Source organism: Camelina sativa, chromosome 4 (genome assembly GCF_030686135.1).
Source record: "Camelina sativa cultivar CO46 ecotype springtype chromosome 4, ASM3068613v1".
NCBI lineage: Eukaryota > Viridiplantae > Streptophyta > Magnoliopsida > Brassicales > Brassicaceae > Camelina > Camelina sativa.
The window spans coordinates 21,602,433-21,620,703 of record NC_141883.1 but is presented as its reverse complement, the minus strand read 5'-3'; the positions used below and the strand labels follow the sequence as shown (position 1 = coordinate 21,620,703).

The window sequence follows — 18,271 nt, the reverse complement described above, 5'->3', positions numbered from 1 at the left end:
TAGTCGACGGAGAACTCGAAGGTTTTGTCTTTTTTTTTTTTGCCTTCTTTATTTTGTCTTTTTTTTTTGTACTATGAAATGTAAAGGTTTTATTTTTCAGACCGCCAAAATGTAATTTTTTTTTAAATGTTGGCGGAATCAGGTGTTTTTAGTTCCTGCTTCTTGATTTTTAGGCATAGCATTAATGCAATGCTATAAGTCTATTTGAGAAACTTTTATTTCACTTTTAATAGCAGTTACAGAAATTGTGCTATTATAATCTGCTATCAATACCCATATTTGTTGTAGTGATGGTGCCATACCTGACTGGCTTTCGAACATTTATCAGAAACCAGAAGCATCTTATCATCAACAGATAAGTCAAAGAACCTTGTAGCTACAAATCTAATGCATCTTTCACCAATGTTGAATATGATATTCCATGGAATTCTGTCCTGAAAAAGAGGGACTCAAATCATACATAGTTTAGAATTTTAGATTGGTTGAAGATAAGTATCTTTTTCGTTTTTTGGGTATGTATGTATTCACATGGCTACACTTCTTTTTTCCTTTCATTAGTAAAAACAGTAACTAAGGCCTTGTTGAGTATGATCTAAATGCAAAAAGGACAACAAGTATCTTTCTCATAAAGTTGTTAATATATGAGGTAAACACGCGTGAACCATTCAAACAGCAAACCTGGATTGTAATAATAAGGGTGCATCAGTGCATGAAACTGAGTTACATAGTACTGTGTAATACATATGTGGCCTAAACGAATATTACATTACCTGAAAGATACCAAATCCATTACCTGACGAAAAAAGAAAACTGACAAAACAAAAGAAAACATGAATCTCTAAATTACAATCTTCACTTACGTTATACAAAATAAAAATAAAAAATGTGCTTAATAAAATAATTAGTTTATGACATAAAATTTTACTCGTTAAAAATGACAAGAAGTGAACAAACCAATTCAATAAAGGATGTAGATGAAAGAGTGATGTACTTGAATCTTGATGAATATGTTTTGGAAAAGAAAAAAAAAAAATCTTGATAAATAAGAATATGATAGCACATTTTAGCAAATAAGTGCGGACTATGTCAACAATTTATATATATCTGGCAGGTTTGCTTTCACGCGTTTATATAATACAATAATATTAGTGGTGAGAGAAATGGTTGATTATTGTATTATATAAACGAATAATATAAACGAATAATAATATTATTTAGTTTAGTTTAGTCAAACGAATTAGTATAATTATTATTTGGGATCGATTATTGTTATATCATTGATCATTTTTGCTTTCGCAGGCATTTCCGAAATGTTGTTTGTTTCAAGAAACACCGTACCGAATTTGTGTACCTTCGATTATTAATTAGAAAAGAGGTTAGAGAACGTGTTACGTGGTAGCCATTTCCGTAGTATGATCTTATTCTTAATATTTTTTAAAAAATGTTATGGTTTATTTTCTTCTTCTTTTTATTCAACTGGTCAATGTTTATATATTTTTTCACGTTTGCACATGGTTTAGAAAATGGTTGCGGTGATTGCACATGGATGGAGCTCATCATTAAAAACATAAAATTTTGAAAAGAAAAATGAAAGAACTGGTTAACATAATAACAATGAATTTCAAAAATACATTAATAAACAGCTGACGGAATTGATCAAGCCACCACGACTTTTTAAAAAAATTTAATTTTAAAAACATAATAACTCTCTCTTTTAGTTTAGTCGTTCGTCTTCCTCGTTCTAATAGCCAGCCCTCTCACTTTATAACGCACCACACTATTTTACCTCTTCCTCATATCTCTCTGCATCTATCTTTTTATATCTATCTCCATGGGATCAAACTCAGTGGCCGCTCTCTTCCTCTTCCTAGCGGCAGTCCCTTCCATCTTGGCCGTGACATTCCAGGTCGGAGATACTGCTGGTTGGAATAGTGGTGTTGATTACACGACGTGGGCTAGTGGAAAGACTTTCAGAGTCGGTGACACTCTAGGTAGCTAAAACGTTTATCTGATTACTTGTTTTACAAGAAACCTTTGTTCTTTACCTAGCAAATCTAGGTCTATAAATCTTGGTGCAGATCACTTATGTTGCAAGAAACCCATTATTTAGACTAATAACAAGTAACAATCTACTGATTTTCTCTTGTACAGAGTTCCAATATGATCCGTCACACTCGGTTTCAGTGGTGGATAAAGGTGGATTCGATAGTTGCGACAGCACCGGAGAAACACAGAGCTTTTCTGGGGGAGACACTAAGATCGATCTTACAACAGTTGGAACTATGCACTTCCTTTGCCCTAGTCCTGGTCACTGCCTCGGTGGCATGAAACTCGCTGTTCCCGTCCTTCCCACCGCTTCATCTCCGGCAACACCTTCTCCACCGTCTTCGTCTACTCCTTCTCCATCATTTTCCCCTCGCTCTCCGCGTAAACCCAAAACACCGCCTCCAACAGCTTCTCCCCCGGCCAACGGTACGCCAGATTTAGAATCTTTGACTCCTTCACCGTCTCCGTCAACGCCTTCTTTGTCTCCATCGACACCTTCACCCTCTCCATCGCCGCCAAATGCAGCTTCTAAGGGAGTCATTAGCTATGGAGTGATTGGGATATCGATGGTGTTGATGTTCGGTGTTATGAGCTAATATTGGAGACAGAGCTTTTTTTCTCTCGATCTTTTTTTGGTCATGGTCATTGGAATTACTACAACACAACCTCATCTCTTGTTTTTACTGAATTAATTTTCTTTTGATTAAAGTTTTCCTTGTCGTACATAGCGCAGTATTATCATTATTATCTTGTTTTACATTATTATCGAAGATATTATAAATCATATTCCATTTTCATGTATTAATGACATTATAATACTGTAGCTATAACAAACACACAACAAGAAAATTAACAAAAGAAAAAAAGGAAATACCAAAAAATATGAATATTCCCTTTCTTCCGCTATAATTTTTTTAACAGAACCTTGAGCAGCTTTAAATAACTAGCTCTTCAGTTTTCCGGAAAAAAAATAGGGGTTTTCCGTGTTTGTCTTCAAACCGAAACCACGATTCAAGTTATGGACTTTGAGGAGCTAGGCAGAAACTATCCGGGGATGTGGCGGGTTTCACCACGTCCGAACCATATACTCCACACATGGTTCTCATTGGGCCATTGCACCATTCTCTGAAATCTCAGTCTCTCAAGTCCCTCAAAGATATGTCTGGCTCAATATCTCCCAAGTATCTCAATACAAAACTAGTTAAAGAGAAGTACTTGAGAGAATTCACGGACAAACTTCACTCTCTAGCTAGGGATGAAGCTTGATGGTTTACAAAACAGAATAGAAGAAGACGAGGGTCTCATTAGAGAATGCTACTTTGAGTGCACAACTTGGATCAAGTCAGAAGACTTTATAGATATGGTGCTAAAGGATTCTGTTTTCATACTCATGTTTCTTTGGATGATGTCAACCAGAAGAAGTCTAGGACCAATGCTGAAATCTGGGGATTCTTTTGTCGATTTCCTCTGTCTTGAAATTAACCACTATCAAGAGAGATCTACTCTTGCTGGAGAACCTACTCCCCTTCTTCATTCTAGATAAGCTTTTCGCTCCCATCGTCCCAAGACTCTTCCCTAACGATATACTTCATGGTCTAGTTATGCTTCTTTATTTCAATTTCCAAAACTCGGTTACATACCACCCAAACTACTTGCATATCACGGATTTTTTGAGAAGTACCCTCGTGGTAACATTTCCCAAACATAGTCAAGGAAATCAACGAGGTATATCACATATGCCTTGCGTGAATCGGTTGTATAAAAGGGGAGTAACATTCGAGGCCGTAGGAGATGTAGGAGAAATATGCTCGCTTAACGTTCAATTCGAAAATGGATGTTTAAAAATTCCTCGACTTTGTGTTGATAACACTTATGAAGTGACACTCAGAAATTTACTGGCGCTTGAACAATGTCACTACCCTTACCAGGCACACATTTGTGTAGCTATCTCACCTTCACTCGGAGAAAGACGTGGACTTGCTTGCTGGGAAAGGTAATGAAAACGCATATTTGTGGCTAAGTCTAATTACGTGTATGATCGATTCTGAGTATGTATGAGCATAAAGTAAATAAGACACAAGCTTTGTTAACGGGGTTCAGATAACCTACATCCCCGGGACCTAGTCCAGAATTCATTCACTAGAAAAGTCTGCAACCTACAATTGCTATATGGCACCCTCCACTCTTTCCAAGAATTACAATGAAAGAAGACTACCACTAATTCTCTTTTTCGACTAGTGTAGATCTTCAACAAAACCATCAAAAGATCTCTCTATCTTGTTGATGGGGCGACACCACACATCTTGTGTGCATCTCTCAAAACTACCTTGAAGCGCGCAGGTTTTCATGAAGCGGCCTCTTGGTATTTATATTAATTGCCCAACCCTAGGGTTGGCAACTTTCCTATTATACAACAAATAGGAAATTGAGAACTTTCCTTTTTCTTTTTGGATAAGGAAAGTTTCTCTACATGATCTCATCTTGAATCTTCCATTCTAGATGTTCATCCAGCTCAACAACCGCCACTTAGCTTGTCCAAGTCGGCCTTAAGCTTCTGTACTCAAATTCTTCAATTCAACTTCTTGTACTACTTCCAGTATTAATGTCGGACTAGTACAAGAAATGCTTCAGACGTTTGATACCATCTCCGTTGTATCTGACCCTCTTGGCTTGTCCAAGTAGTCACACAGCTTGGCTTCCTCTACTACTTGACGTACTACCTCCTGCAGTATTTTGGAACTTCACATATGTTCTTACCGCAATATTGTCAACTCAACATCTTTGTTAGTTCTGCTCATTGTCTTCACATACACATGTTCTGGACAGCTTATAAAACTTAGTCAACAAATTCACCTTCAATCTCTCCCTTGGTGATTGAGTTTTATAATCTATGCACCTATTAAAACCTGTCAACAAACCACCTTCAATCTCTCCCTTGGTGATTGTGTTCTATAATTCATGCATCCTTTAAAACTACTCAGCACAACATCTTCAATCTCTCCCTTGATGACTGCGTTTTAAATCCTAAGCACTTCATGTTGCATCATATTTTAGACTCAAAAGATCAAACATATTTATTCTCTCCCTTTTTAACTTAGTTTGATACTCAAGCACTCTGTTCACACAACCATTATCTCGGTTCAGTCATGTCCTTAGAATCAGATCAGAAAAACTCCTCCATGAGTAAAGATCCAATCATTATCTCGGTTCAGTCATGTCCTTAGAATCAGATCATAAAAACTCCTCCATGAGTAAAGATCCAATCTCTTTGTACGATATCTCCCCCTGCTTGAGTGTATAACTAAGTTAAAAACTCAAAACAAATGAGCACTACCTCTGGATCGTCTGTTGACATCTGGTGCAGACTCCAAATTTGAGACAAGATTATGTTTGATCCTCCGAAACCTTTTCAATCTTTCCCCTGCTAGGGTATACTCCACTATATGAGCTGCTACATGGTGAATAACACTCCTTTATATGGTTGCATCACATTCTCCATCTCTCGTTCAATTGACTTGTCTCCTCACTCGAGTTTTTCATCTCACTCATACATAGTTAGCAGCCACCAGAAAATTGTATTACCTTTGCACTTCAAATTAATCAGCAACTCCCCCCGAAACCTGCAGAAAATCTGCTTCATGAAATCCTTTTACTTTTCCTGACAAGAGAGACCGACCCTTCACCAAAATATACAACCGAAATTTGTGTTTCTCATAAGCATCATCAAGACTTCCTTCATCTAGTCTTTGTCTCCAACTGCAGCTCGTGCCAACATTCACAACTTCTCTAATCTTCTTAGTTAGACCATGCACCCAACTGATTGTTATCAACAGTAAGTTCTCATGAACACATGAGCCTATCCGCAATATACCCCATCTAAAACTGAGGGTTATTTGGGTTATTGCTCTCTTTGCATCATTATCTTAGGTCAAAAGCCAACATGCTTTAAACATGCTTTAAAGCATGCTTTAAACATACACTCCATCAAGCTGTCGAACCTCCTACACATGCTCTTGACACAAAACTAAGCTTCATGTTCAAACTGAGCCTAACAAACCATAATGGTAGATTTCCTTGCATTATACCCGCTGTTAATCATGCCTTTAATGTACCCATCTTCTCACCATAAACATTGAAGTTCTTTTTATTGATTTTTCTTGAAACAATCTCTGTAGCCATGCAACTATCTTCTGTTTCAGTGATCTTTGTGAGCTGATGATTCAGTTCTTACATCATCCTAAGCTGATTGTAACATTACACATCCGAACCAACAACTCTCTTCTACATTAACATCATGAATTAATAAACCTTGAAATTTGCAGATCCATGAAACTTCTCTAAGCTTTGATATCTTCATGTTTCTCTTCTTTTGTAAATCTCTCTCTTTCAAAGTCTCATCTATAAAATGCATTTCAGCATTCTTCATAGATTCCAGCATGCTCCCATAACATGTTTCAACATCTATAATCATGCCTTTCATGTTATTAGAAATTCATTGTTGCGCAGACTTTGAATCAGCTGATCTGGTATATCATCTTTCCACTGTGTTCCCGAGCTCCAAAACCAGTTCTCTTCTACCAAAGTCTAGTTCAACATGTCTAGAGTATCTTTGCCAAGTTTCATCCCATGCCGAGTTCATTTGGTCGTCCGTTTTATGTTTCCACCAGAACTGGTCAACTCTGAAACTTCAGATGAACTGTGTCTGAAACCGACTGAAGATGCTTGAATAAGTCACAAACCAACCGTCAAAAACTCAATCCCACCGTTGAAAATTCAGAGAGTAGCAGTATAAAGCACATCATAAAATTTCAGCTTGATCGAATTGCTTTTAGATCTCCAAACACTGCCTTGAAGATTCCATCACAAACATGATTTTTGCATTCTTTTTCAGATCTTTACAAATTACGGTTCTTTTCTTTGATGTTGAAGTTCAGATCTTCCTCGCCTTCATTCTTCAACTTCTGAAACATCTTTGATAACCACAAGAATCACTTTCATTCCACAGAGACATAATCATTAGACAAACTTCACCTTAGTCTTGTAATTTGCAGCGGATGTCTTAAAAACTGTTTTGATATTAATGTTCATATCCCTGATAATGATCGTAACTCTGATCAAATATATATTTTTTTTAGCTAAAACCTTTGGAGCAACACATGTGGAAGAATCACTCAACGTATATAAATCCTTGATAGAACTCCATAAACACATCCATCACTCCACACACTTCAATGACTTGTATTGAGACTTTTTATCATCTGTCTTGATGCAGTCTTGATGCAGAGCATAAACGGAATTGTACACCAACCCAGAAAATTATAATTTTTGGTGGAAAAGTCCACAGCAGTCATACGAATCCACAGGAGAAAACGGATCACGATTTGAGTTTATGGTTAGCAAGTTATGATCAAATTCGCAAGACAGTCCAAAAACAATACAAACCTGCAAGCAGCCAACTTTGAGAGTAATTTCCCATGAAACCACAAGGCACCAGACATCTATTTTTATATCATTGAAAAGATATTGCTCTCAAGTTTCCAGAACACCTTTCGTAACTCAAATCCGAGGTCCATAGCCAAAATAAAAGAGGATGAAAGAATCAACATTGGTTATGAATACCATCTTTAAAACCTGAAACCTTCTTCATTATTCTTCCTCTGAGCTACTTTTCTTGATTCAGAGTTATATCAAGCTTCATCTTGATCATTCTACTAGTGCATAAAAATCCTTAAGAACCATGTTCCATAGGCTCATCTCTTATAAATCTTTCTTTCTCATGACAAGTACCAGAACACACTCTTTGTTTTCTTCTTACAAAGTTCTTCCGATGAAGCTCAACATTTTTCTCCCTCTTGTTGATTGTGTGTCTCAATAAAACAAACATTCCAATTCACGCCACATACATCAGACTTCAACCAATTAAGATGAAGACACCCAAATCACTTTCTTCTTCGCTGCTTCTCCACCAAATTCTTCAAAAATTGCTTTCATCTGCAAATTATTTCACATAACTGAAAATATTGATCCATTCCTCCTTGGATATCTTATCATCCTAAGTGTGAGTCGATCACTCTAATGTTCTCTTGCTCTTGAGCTCATGAGGACATATCGGTTTTCTACTTATTCTTAATCAATAATAATTAACCAACGATTGATCAAAAACTTTGCAGCTTCAGTAACTTTAGACAATTTTCAATCACATTATCTCCCTCATGAACTCTCTCGACGAATCTTCTTTTCCTCTGTGAAATACAACTCCAAAAGATTCTTAATTAACTCCTCAGGAAGACCATCACTCAATGCTTTAAAAAGTTTCAGCATCGTTGTCTTCTTAGTTCTTATTACGATCAATTTTTGAACTTGTGAAGTCAGAACACGAGACCAACCATTCTTATCTTTTAAATCACTTTGACAACATTGGCACAAAGTCGACCCTTATCTTGAAACCAGAGCTTAGAAAGTTCAGACCATACTCGTTTTTACTGGCATGTTTCTCTACTTGTAAATCTTTCTTGCGTCAATTCTACTGAGATCGAGAAACCAGCCTCTAATTTGATTAAAATATAAACCGGCCCAAACTTTTCAATCAAACCCTAATTAACAAATCTTCTTTGTCAACACCAATTTCGCCATCGTTGCTTTAGTGTCTTAGCCACTGAACCCCAAAAGGTCCAAGCCCATACAATCTTCGTAGCTCTTGGTTCAGTAATAGCCAGCCATAACAAACTAATCTCTGGTCTCTTCCTAGTCTCTGATGTAGAACAGACATAACAACAACAAAAACCCCAAGAACATGAATGATCTCTACTCTTTCAAGTTACAAAGTCCATGAGTCTTTGTTCGTATATGTTACATTCCCAATTTCATTCTCCTCTTAAACGTTCATGAACCCTGCAATTCTCATCCACCTCACCATTCTTCTCAAGCCCATGTCAGAAAACTCTTTGCTTCTCAATCGTTTCCCGACAAGGCTAAAAAAAAAAAAATTGTGCTCTTCTTCATACAACTCCTGATGGATAGAACAAACCCTGCCTGAGAGTTTCTTATTTACTTCGGCCCTTCATGAATACTATATCTTCTCTTATGCATACTCCGTTTAGCCACAAATCCAGGATCACGCCCGAAACAAGAACAAATATCTATCGAGCCCTGCTCTGATACCAATTGAAAACGCATATTTGTGGCTAAGTCTAATTACGTGTATGATCGATTCTGAGTATGTATGAGCATAAAGTAAATAAGACACAAGTTTTGTTAACGGGGTTTGGATAACCTACATCCCCGGGACCTAGTCCAGAATTCATTCACTAGAAAAGGCTGCAACCTACAATTGCTATATGGCACCCTCCACTCTTTCCTCGAATTACAATGAAAGAAGACTACCACTAATTGTCTTTTCCGACTAGTGTAGATCTTCAACAAAACCATCAAAAGGTCTCTCTATCTTGTTGATGGGGCGACACCACACATCTTGTGTGCATCTCTCAAAACTACCTTGAAGCGCGCAGGTTTTCATGAAGCGGCCTCTTGGTATTTATATTAATTGCCCAACCCTAGGGTTGGCAACTTTCCTATTATACAACAAATAGGAAATTGAGAACTTTCCTTTTTCTTTTTGGATAAGGAAAGTTTCTCTCCATGATCTCATCTTGAATCTTCCATTCTAGATGTTCATCCAGCTCAACAACCGTCACTTAGCTTGTCCAAGTCGACCTTAAGCTTCTGTACTCAAATTCTTCAATTCAACTTCTTGTACTACTTCCAGTATTAATGTCGGACTAATACAAGAAATGCTTCAGACGTTTGATACCATCTCCATTGTATCTGACCCTCTTGGCTTGTCCAAGTAGTCACACAGCTTGGCTTCCTGTAGTACTTGACGTACTACCTCCTGCAGTATTTTGGAACTTCACATATGTTCTTACCGCAATATTGTCAACTCAACATCTTTGTTAGTTCTGCTCATTGTCTTCACATACACATGTTCTGGACAGATTATAAAACTCAGTCAACAAATTCACCTTCAGGTAATATTTTTATTTTTATATTGGTATATATATGTGATGGTTGTGTACTGAATGATGGGCTTTTGTTTTGTTTTGCAAGGTATAATAATGAATTAGACTGGGAAACTAAGTTCGAAGATGGTGAGCAAGCTCCGTTTTGGCACCTCCGTGAGTACCTCTTCTTACTATTCTGAAATAGTAGATAGAGTTAGCGCTCATTATTCAGACCGGGTCAACCAGAACTGCTCGGTTCTCAGACGTGTCTTCTACTGTTGTTGACACTCATCCAAACAGTGACTTCCATCATCCAAGTCGTTCTTCAAATGAATTGAATATTTATTGCTTCTGTATTAGTCTTACGAAGAAAATACCTAGTTGATATGTCTTTTGCTTTAAATCTTTATGATATCCCAAAATGGGCAAGTTCAGCTCTACAACCGTTGTTTTTGTTAACAATGCAAGGAAAAAATTGATTCTTATGTTTAAAATGGGAGATTGGTTTTTTTGTCATGTGTTACCATATCATATAAATATGTTCTTAGGCGAATCTTTTTGTTTGTGTTTTGTTCATACTGTATTACGTTTTGTGTATTTGTGGGCGTCTTTTCTCACTTTTTATATAATGTTTTATCATTCTAAAAAGAAACCACGAGTTAGGAGTTTTTTTGGGTACAATATGAATATTCATTCAAGTGCTAGTCATGATCACACAGGTCTTGCAATGTTATCGATTGTTCAGATTTCACAGCGATGCATGGTAACTAATTCAAAACACTGGATTAAGAGATGTTTTTTTATCTTATATAACTCAACCCTGAGCTAAGAGTAATTGTTGTACGTACATCCAAAACACATCTGTCACGTACTAAGTTTGTCCTCATCACTCTTATCATAAATTAAACAATACATACGAAAGCGGATAATTTCTCTACATTAATAGTATCCTGCAAAGGTTGGCTCTAGAGGTTGCTTTGTAAGCATCTATTTAAATGATCATGTTTGGTACTTGGAAAGGTACGTAATATAATGAAGTTGGGAGAGAAAATTTCATCATCTTTTCACCTGGGAAGAAGCTGTCTGATTCACCAATGTGACTATACCCTGAACAAACACAAGAGACAAAAAAAGACAGTACACATTATTGTCTACTTATGTTGGGAAAACTACAAGAACTGGCTTCACCTCCTCACACACCTTCCCCCTCTTGCTGACTTGCACCACAAGAAAGGGGGAAAAAAAGCTATGAACACAAGGAAGATCAGAAAATACTACCTGAAGTCCTGACTAAAAAAAACAAAAGAGCTAATTCAACCATTTATTTAAGTCTTCTTAATTCAGTATCTATAGTCAGTTTGGAATAATATATATAAATCACTAAAGGTTAAACTATTATGAAAATCTAATGTGACTAACAACCAAAAGAGAAAAAAAAACAATAGTATGCGGTCTTTGAGAGTAGGAAAACAAAAAAAAAAGCAACAAGCATAGAAGGAACAAAACACTAGTTGAATCGTTTTTTCCTCCACCGTATCCGAGTTGTGTCTTGCTTGGAAAATCCATGAGGATGAACTAAACTGGGAACGTAGACGCACGTATTTCCGGCAGTTGTGTCGTAAACTGTTTGGAACTCGTTGTCTTTAACTCTGAAAATGTTAATATATCTGGCCACCTCGAAATAACAAGACGTGACGAGTGTATCGTCTGTATCAATAAAAAAATTCAGGCAGAAGCGACTACGATGAGGTTCATATAGCAGAGGCAAATGTGGTATATCCACGACCATCAGTATGGTCCAAGGCGTGATCAAATGCCTCACCCATATGCATATCTTCCTTGTTTGATGACATTGCTCTAACAAGGAAAGCCTATTTCCTCGAAAAATCTCTAGCGCGAGAGGATTATACTCATCATACCTAAAAGGAAGTTGTCCAAAGGGTTGAAACCTTTCTTTAGAGTAATCAAAGCATTGTATGAAAGCTGTAGAGTCTTCTCGAAGACCAATCCAATAAGAATTCCCTCCAAGAGACACACCCGAGAGTGGTACTCTAAGGTGCCAATCAAAACTGATATGATTAGTTATAACCTTCCACCTATTAGATAAGAATTCGTATACCTCAATCCTTGGAGGTCGATCTCTAGAATTATGAGGACATCGAAACCTTACGATTTTGTAGTTGTGTTGGGTTGGTGATTGGCGGATGAAACCAATACCGTAGGCATCGTCAAACCTGTGAAAGTCGCTGCTGCATTTGACCCATCGTGTCATTTTCAGAAATGGATTCCATACCAAAAGCTGGTTCTCCATGACGCACAACAATAGACCAGTGCAGTGAACAATCTTGTACACTCTGATTCTATTGCCAAACTCGTGAACCCTTTAATCTTTTATTTATAAGGGTAAGGTCTTGGACTGTTAGAGACGGACTGGCCACCGAATTTATTCTATTACGAGCACCTTTGATTATAATCTGATCTTCACCACTTGCACTATAGTTGTGCATACGAGACGAGTGCTGCTCGAGAAAGGACTCTTCTACAAGTTGCGTGTTCCACTGCTTGCATACACATCTGAATCTTGCAAGAGATTTGTCTGGAACTCTAGATAAGATCTCATCTTCCAAATCACGTGGAAGCGTCACCTCCATCGTGTAATCTGATAGTCAAGAGTTGGAATATACCATTCTCAGATAAACAGAGCAATTTCGAAGAATTAAGAGTTTAAGAACCAACCTCCTCAAAATCGATGTCCGGACTTAGATCACATGCACAGCTTGTCTCTCCCTTCCCATCTACGGCTGCTATCCATATGATTAGGGTTTTAACTCTTTTTAACTTTGACAACTTCGAAAACAAAATAAAATGCTCATTCGGCTCATTAATATGACACCATTATTTTATGGAATCTATATTCTATAACAAACAACATTCCCTAAATTTTCGTGTGCTACAACAACCTAATGATATATTTTTGTAAAAAAAATATAGTGGTTCTTTTTACGTACTTATGAGCTTTTCGTTTGCTTGAATTAACAAAGAATACCAATTAACGTTTGTGTTTGTTAATGCAAGTAAACGAAGGATTAAAAAACCGGATTAGATAAAATTTAACACTTCATATATAACAAGAAAGAAGATATCATTAGGCACAATGGTCTAATTCTAAACCGAAAATTAAGAAGAACGATCACAGTTTCGAACCGGTAGGAATTATAATTAAAAAAAAAACCATTATAAATTAATTTCAACAGAAGAAATACAAAAAGATACCGCAAATGTGATCCCCACAGTCACGTGCATTGTAGGGCTCGAAGGCCGAACGGGTCCCCATAATCCCATATAGCTGCCGCTCGAGGTCTCTATGACGCACGTGTGAAGCAAAACAGGGCACACAAATCTCTGGTACGTGAACACACATGATTCCCATGTTGACCTGACTGGAGCGGTAGGTGCTGTCTAGTGGAGACCACTGAATCTGAGCCGTTCAAACTTTTAACATCATCGTCAGATCTTATGAAACCACAATTACCGAAGAGGCATCTTTTTTTACTAAATTATCTTAATCTATATATTCGTCTGCGGCTTGACACATGTTCTCGACCAGTGTACTCGCTTTTTTGTCCGTTGGATCAAACCTCACAGATTCTCATCTTACGGTGAAAAAAACCAAACTCAAATAAATATATCCTTTTCCACCGAAAATTGTCAGATGAACAAAGTTGGTTTTGTAATAATCAAACTTCCCAACTTCAAAGTCAAGCTTTTTAAACAGTAAGCGAGATTCATTAGATTCATTCCACATCCTTTCTTCACTTTTTTCCCTTTATATACCAAAATTAGTTACAAACTTAAAAATCATATCATTTTTTAACTATATATATATATATAGGTATATATATATATGGGTTTAGTCCCATAACATACGTAACGATTTCATATAACTTTCTATATAAAGTTATACTAGTAGTATAACTTTTGCCTCTTTTTCTCAAATTCTTTAGTCTTTGCTCTCTTCGAGAATTACGCAACCACAAACAAAAACCCATAGATAACTCAGAACTGAAAAGTTAACAAAAAAAAATAGAGAAAGAGGAAGAGAGAGAGAGAATGACGGCATCAGGAGGAGGAGGAGGAGGATCGACGGCGGCGGCGGGGAGGATGCCGACGTGGAAAGAAAGAGAAAACAACAAAAGAAGAGAGAGAAGAAGAAGAGCCATAGCAGCTAAGATATTCACCGGACTTAGATCTCAGGGCAATTACAAACTCCCTAAACACTGTGACAACAATGAAGTCCTCAAAGCTGTTTGTCTCGAAGCTGGTTGGATCGTCCACGAGGACGGCACCACTTATCGAAAGGTTCCATTTCTAAACTTCAGATTCTCTTTTTTTTTTTTCTTTTTAATTTTCAGACATTGAGCTGATATTTTTTCCGACAGGGTTCTCGACCAATGGAAACAACACCGCCGTGTTCCTCAATCCAACTCAGTCCACAATCATCGGCCTTTCAAAGCCCAATTCCGTCGTATCAAGCTAGCCCATCCTCGTCGTCTTACCCAAGTCCGACCCGGTTTGATCACATTCCAAACCGGTTCGACCCGAATCAATCCTCGACTTATCTCATTCCTTATCTCCAAAACCTAGCTTCGTCCGGAAACCTCGTTCCTCTACGAATTTCCAATAGTGCCCCTGTCACACCACCGCTCTCTTCTCCTAGAGGATCAAATCCGAGACTCCCGAGATGGCAAAGCAGTAATTTTCCAGTCTCAGCTCCGTCAAGCCCAACACGGCGTCTCCACCACTACACATCGATTCCAGAATGCGACGAATCTGATGTCTCCACGGTTGATTCATGTCGATGGGGAAACTTCCAACCGGTTAGCGTTTCTCAGACATGTCCTCCGTCGCCTACATTTAACCTCGTCGGAGATGTGTCGGTAAAGCCATGGGAAGGTGAGAAGATTCACGATGTTGGTATCGATGACTTGGAGCTGACGTTAGGTAACAACACAAAAGGACGCGGTAAAAACTAAAAGTTGAAAAGGGTATATCGTTATTTAACTATTATTAGGCGGGTTTGGTCCGGTTCGGGTATTGGATTCTGGTTTACCCGTAGCTAATACAGATTGGTCGTGGTCTTCATGACTAGTGTACAGTCTTTATCAATGCTTCTTCATCTCGCAAATCTAATATATGTTTTATTTTGTAATGGTGGATAATGAAAAGATGCAAGTGTGAAAGTGAGAGGGACCATTCCCATGTGGGTGATGGGGTCATGTGAATGTGATTTTTATCTATCTCTCTCTCTCTCTAACCACGCGTGACTATCCAAATTCAATGTGCCTATCTATCATTCATCACACACAAATGTTTTTTTTTTTTTTTTTTTAGTGTTTATCTTTAAGAAATTGAATGGGAAACAAAAAACTAGCTGGTATGAATCTACCGTTGCATGACTTGAGTTTGTTGTTGGTCAGACTTTGTTTTTGCCAAAAACATGACAAGTCGGTTCGTTCATGTGTTCTGTCTGTCTCCCTCTATACACGTCTAAACGGAAATTTTGTAGAAAGTTTGAATGAGACTGTTGACATTTTTTAAGAGGTTATATGATATATCTTCCAATTTTTAAGAGTGTGTTTTACACTAATAAGCGTGAATTATTTAAATTTAATGAAAATAGCTTTGTATTAAGAATAATATAAGAAACTTAGTGTAAAAAGCATATTAATAATATATATATATTTTTGGCTCTCATCATCATAACATAGGTTTTGGCTCTCTCTCTCATCCATTTCCCGAGGTAGTCTCCTTCCCTTTCTTTTGGCCTCCCTGAGTCGGTGGTGGCTATCGCTGGCGATTCTTTTTCTGACCATGGCCAAGAAAAAATGCAAATGCAAACGCAAACGTAAACGCAAACGACTCTTTCTTTTGAACTTTCACTCGATCGACACTCTCACAACGTGACTCGATCGACGCTTTTAAACCGACGTCCTGGATTTGTTCTGAAGACGTGTCAGAGAAGGGTTCCTGAACCGCCTTTCTATTTTATGTTTTAGAGCTTTCCATGTTTTGCTATAAATACTCTTTTAAGTCTTTATTCAAGAGAGATAGCTTTTATCCTAGGGTTTTAGGGTAGTCACCAAAACGTTTATGAGTTTGTAATCAAGATATCTCTTAATTCTTTTAGTTTTTGGGTTTGATTTCTTCTGCAAAATTGTTTATCTCATCTTTATCTATCTAGTCATGCTTGATTTAGTGTTTTCTGGGTTTTCTGGGTTTTTGATGATGATTGTTCTTGAGTAGTGAAATATGGTTCTTGAGGATGGGATAGATAAGGTGGAGAATCTTAGTCTAATAGGATGCCTAAGCTTAGATTGTTTGATTTCCCTTCTAGATTAGTGTTCTTACTGCTAATTTCTTACTGATCATTTGGGATTAGATCTTAAGCATCTCAACACCCAAAAGGTGTTCCATGGGATGCTTGAACAAACTAATACCAGAGATTTGCAATCCTAGCCTAAGAGATTGGATGTCTAGGGTGTTTATTGATGTGAATGAACTTGTTTGTCATGCCAGCTTAATCATGTTTCTCTAGCGAAAGTTAGGTTTGGAAGTGATTGAGTCTGAGTAGCTTCTATCAAGAGATTGAATTAGCTAAGCTGTGATGTTCGTTGTCTAGGAATAGCTTGATTGTGTTCTGTTAGGCGTTCTAGGTAGATTAAGAGACTCCACCGAAATCAATAACCCCATCCTTAAGGCCTCTACTTATTTGATTGTTTCTACATCTTCAAGCTTGTTCTTTGTTTTAGTTGCAATAGGTTGCTCGTTTGTCTTTGCTCGTTTAGCTTGTTTTTGCTCTCTTATGTTATTGCATTTTAGCTCTTGTTCTGCAAACTCGTTTTGTTCTTGCATCTCGTTCACTCTAGGTTGTTAGACAAAAAATCATTTTGAATTTGGCTTAACTTGTGACTGCTTGATTGCATCTCGATTGTTAGTAAATTTTCCCATTTGGATTGACACCTTTTGTACTACAACTGCATTAGGTTAATTGAGACCTGCGAGGAGACAAAAAATCTTAGTATCAATCCTCTAGCTCTAAGTAGGATTGCAAGAATTGTGGGGCACCCAATCCATCTCCATAAAGAGACAGAGCATATGACAAACTTTGAAGTTGCAAAAGTGTTCACTGAGATTGACCTTCTCAAGCCACTTTCGGAGTTTGTCAATGCACAGTTTGAATCAGGTGTTACTTGTCGAGTTGCGGTATCTTTCCCCCATTTGCTTCCTATTTGACCACTGTGTGATGAACCTGGCCATTCCTCCAAGCATTGTACTAATGCCCCCCCCTCTGTACTTGTTGTAAGAGAGCTTATCATGCGGAAGAGATCTGTCCTTGGAAGAAAGGAAAGGAGAAGGAGAAAGAATCACAAGTTATCCATGTGGTGCCACCAAAGTTGGCTCTCGCTAATCCAAAAGTAATCCTCAGTGCTAAGAAATGGACCAAAAAGCCTCCAGATTGTTCTTCTACTTCGGTGACCCCTGGTAGTGCTCCTGTTTCATCTGTCACTCCTCCAGAGTGCATTGCAAATCCAGTCCCAATTGAGAGTACCAATGTTCAAGGTATACCCTCCCCTACACTCGCAGTCGTAGAGGTGGTAAAAGATCAAGAGGAACCCGGTGATACCACTCCTGCTTGCTCTCCTAAGCCGGTTCTGCCTCCAGTTTGCTCCTTAGATGAGAACCACGGGGTTTTTAAAAAAGTTCTATCAAAGAGTCAGAAGAAGAAGATCAGGGCTAAGCTTAAAGCAGGTTCTCTTCACGCGGGAAGGTTCTCCTTCCGTCACTAAAGTTCAACTACCATAAAAAGTTTTATGATGCTGATGTTTTGTTGGAATGTAAGAGGGATCAATGATCCAGATAAGCAGCAGAGTTTTAGATCATGGTGCCAGCAGCAACGACCAGTTTTTGGCTACCTTTTGGAGACTCACGTTTTAGAACACAACACACAGACGGTTATGAAAAAAATTCTGCTGGGTTGGAGTCTTATCTCAAATTATGAACACTCCCACATTGGGAGAATTTGGGTTGTATATAGTCAAGCTGTGCGGGTAACTCTTTACCAGAAGTCCCGACAACACATCACATGTGGGATCTCCTGGCATGATAAGGAGATTAGTTTCAAAGCTTATTTTGTCTACGGTGCTAATATAAGAAATGAGTGAGCT

General features: G+C 37.8%; 2 protein-coding genes and 1 pseudogene across 2 annotated transcripts; 2 read left to right on the top strand and 1 right to left on the bottom strand.

Annotated features, from left to right (window-relative positions):
* Positions 1-1,662: 1,662 nt before the first annotated feature.
* On the top strand, positions 1,663-2,851 carry LOC104780899 (uclacyanin-3-like). Its single transcript, XM_010505439.2, has 2 exons — positions 1,663-1,991; positions 2,152-2,851. The coding sequence occupies exons 1-2, from the start codon at positions 1,832-1,834 to the stop codon at positions 2,640-2,642; spliced, it is 651 nt and encodes a 216-aa protein (XP_010503741.2). The 5' UTR covers positions 1,663-1,831; the 3' UTR covers positions 2,643-2,851.
* An 8,614-nt stretch (positions 2,852-11,465) lies between these two features.
* On the bottom strand, positions 11,466-12,724 carry LOC147946056 (putative F-box protein At3g16590; annotated as a pseudogene).
* A 1,032-nt stretch (positions 12,725-13,756) lies between these two features.
* On the top strand, positions 13,757-15,347 carry LOC104780898 (BES1/BZR1 homolog protein 1). Its single transcript, XM_010505438.2, has 2 exons — positions 13,757-14,405; positions 14,486-15,347. The coding sequence occupies exons 1-2, from the start codon at positions 14,157-14,159 to the stop codon at positions 15,077-15,079; spliced, it is 843 nt and encodes a 280-aa protein (XP_010503740.1). The 5' UTR covers positions 13,757-14,156; the 3' UTR covers positions 15,080-15,347.
* The last annotated feature ends 2,924 nt before the right edge of the window (positions 15,348-18,271 follow it).

Bases quoted from the DNA above. Each gene is read 5' to 3' on its own strand.
- LOC104780899 (XM_010505439.2), top strand. From the start codon at position 1,832: ATGGGATCAAACTCAGTGGCCGCTCTCTTCCTCTTCCTAGCGGCAGTC. The intron at 1,992-2,151 runs GTAGCTAAAACG...TCTCTTGTACAG, and splicing joins CAGAGTCGGTGACACTCTAG to AGTTCCAATATGATCCGTCA.
- LOC104780898 (XM_010505438.2), top strand. From the start codon at position 14,157: ATGACGGCATCAGGAGGAGGAGGAGGAGGATCGACGGCGGCGGCGGGG. The intron at 14,406-14,485 runs GTTCCATTTCTA...TTTTTCCGACAG, and splicing joins ACGGCACCACTTATCGAAAG to GGTTCTCGACCAATGGAAAC.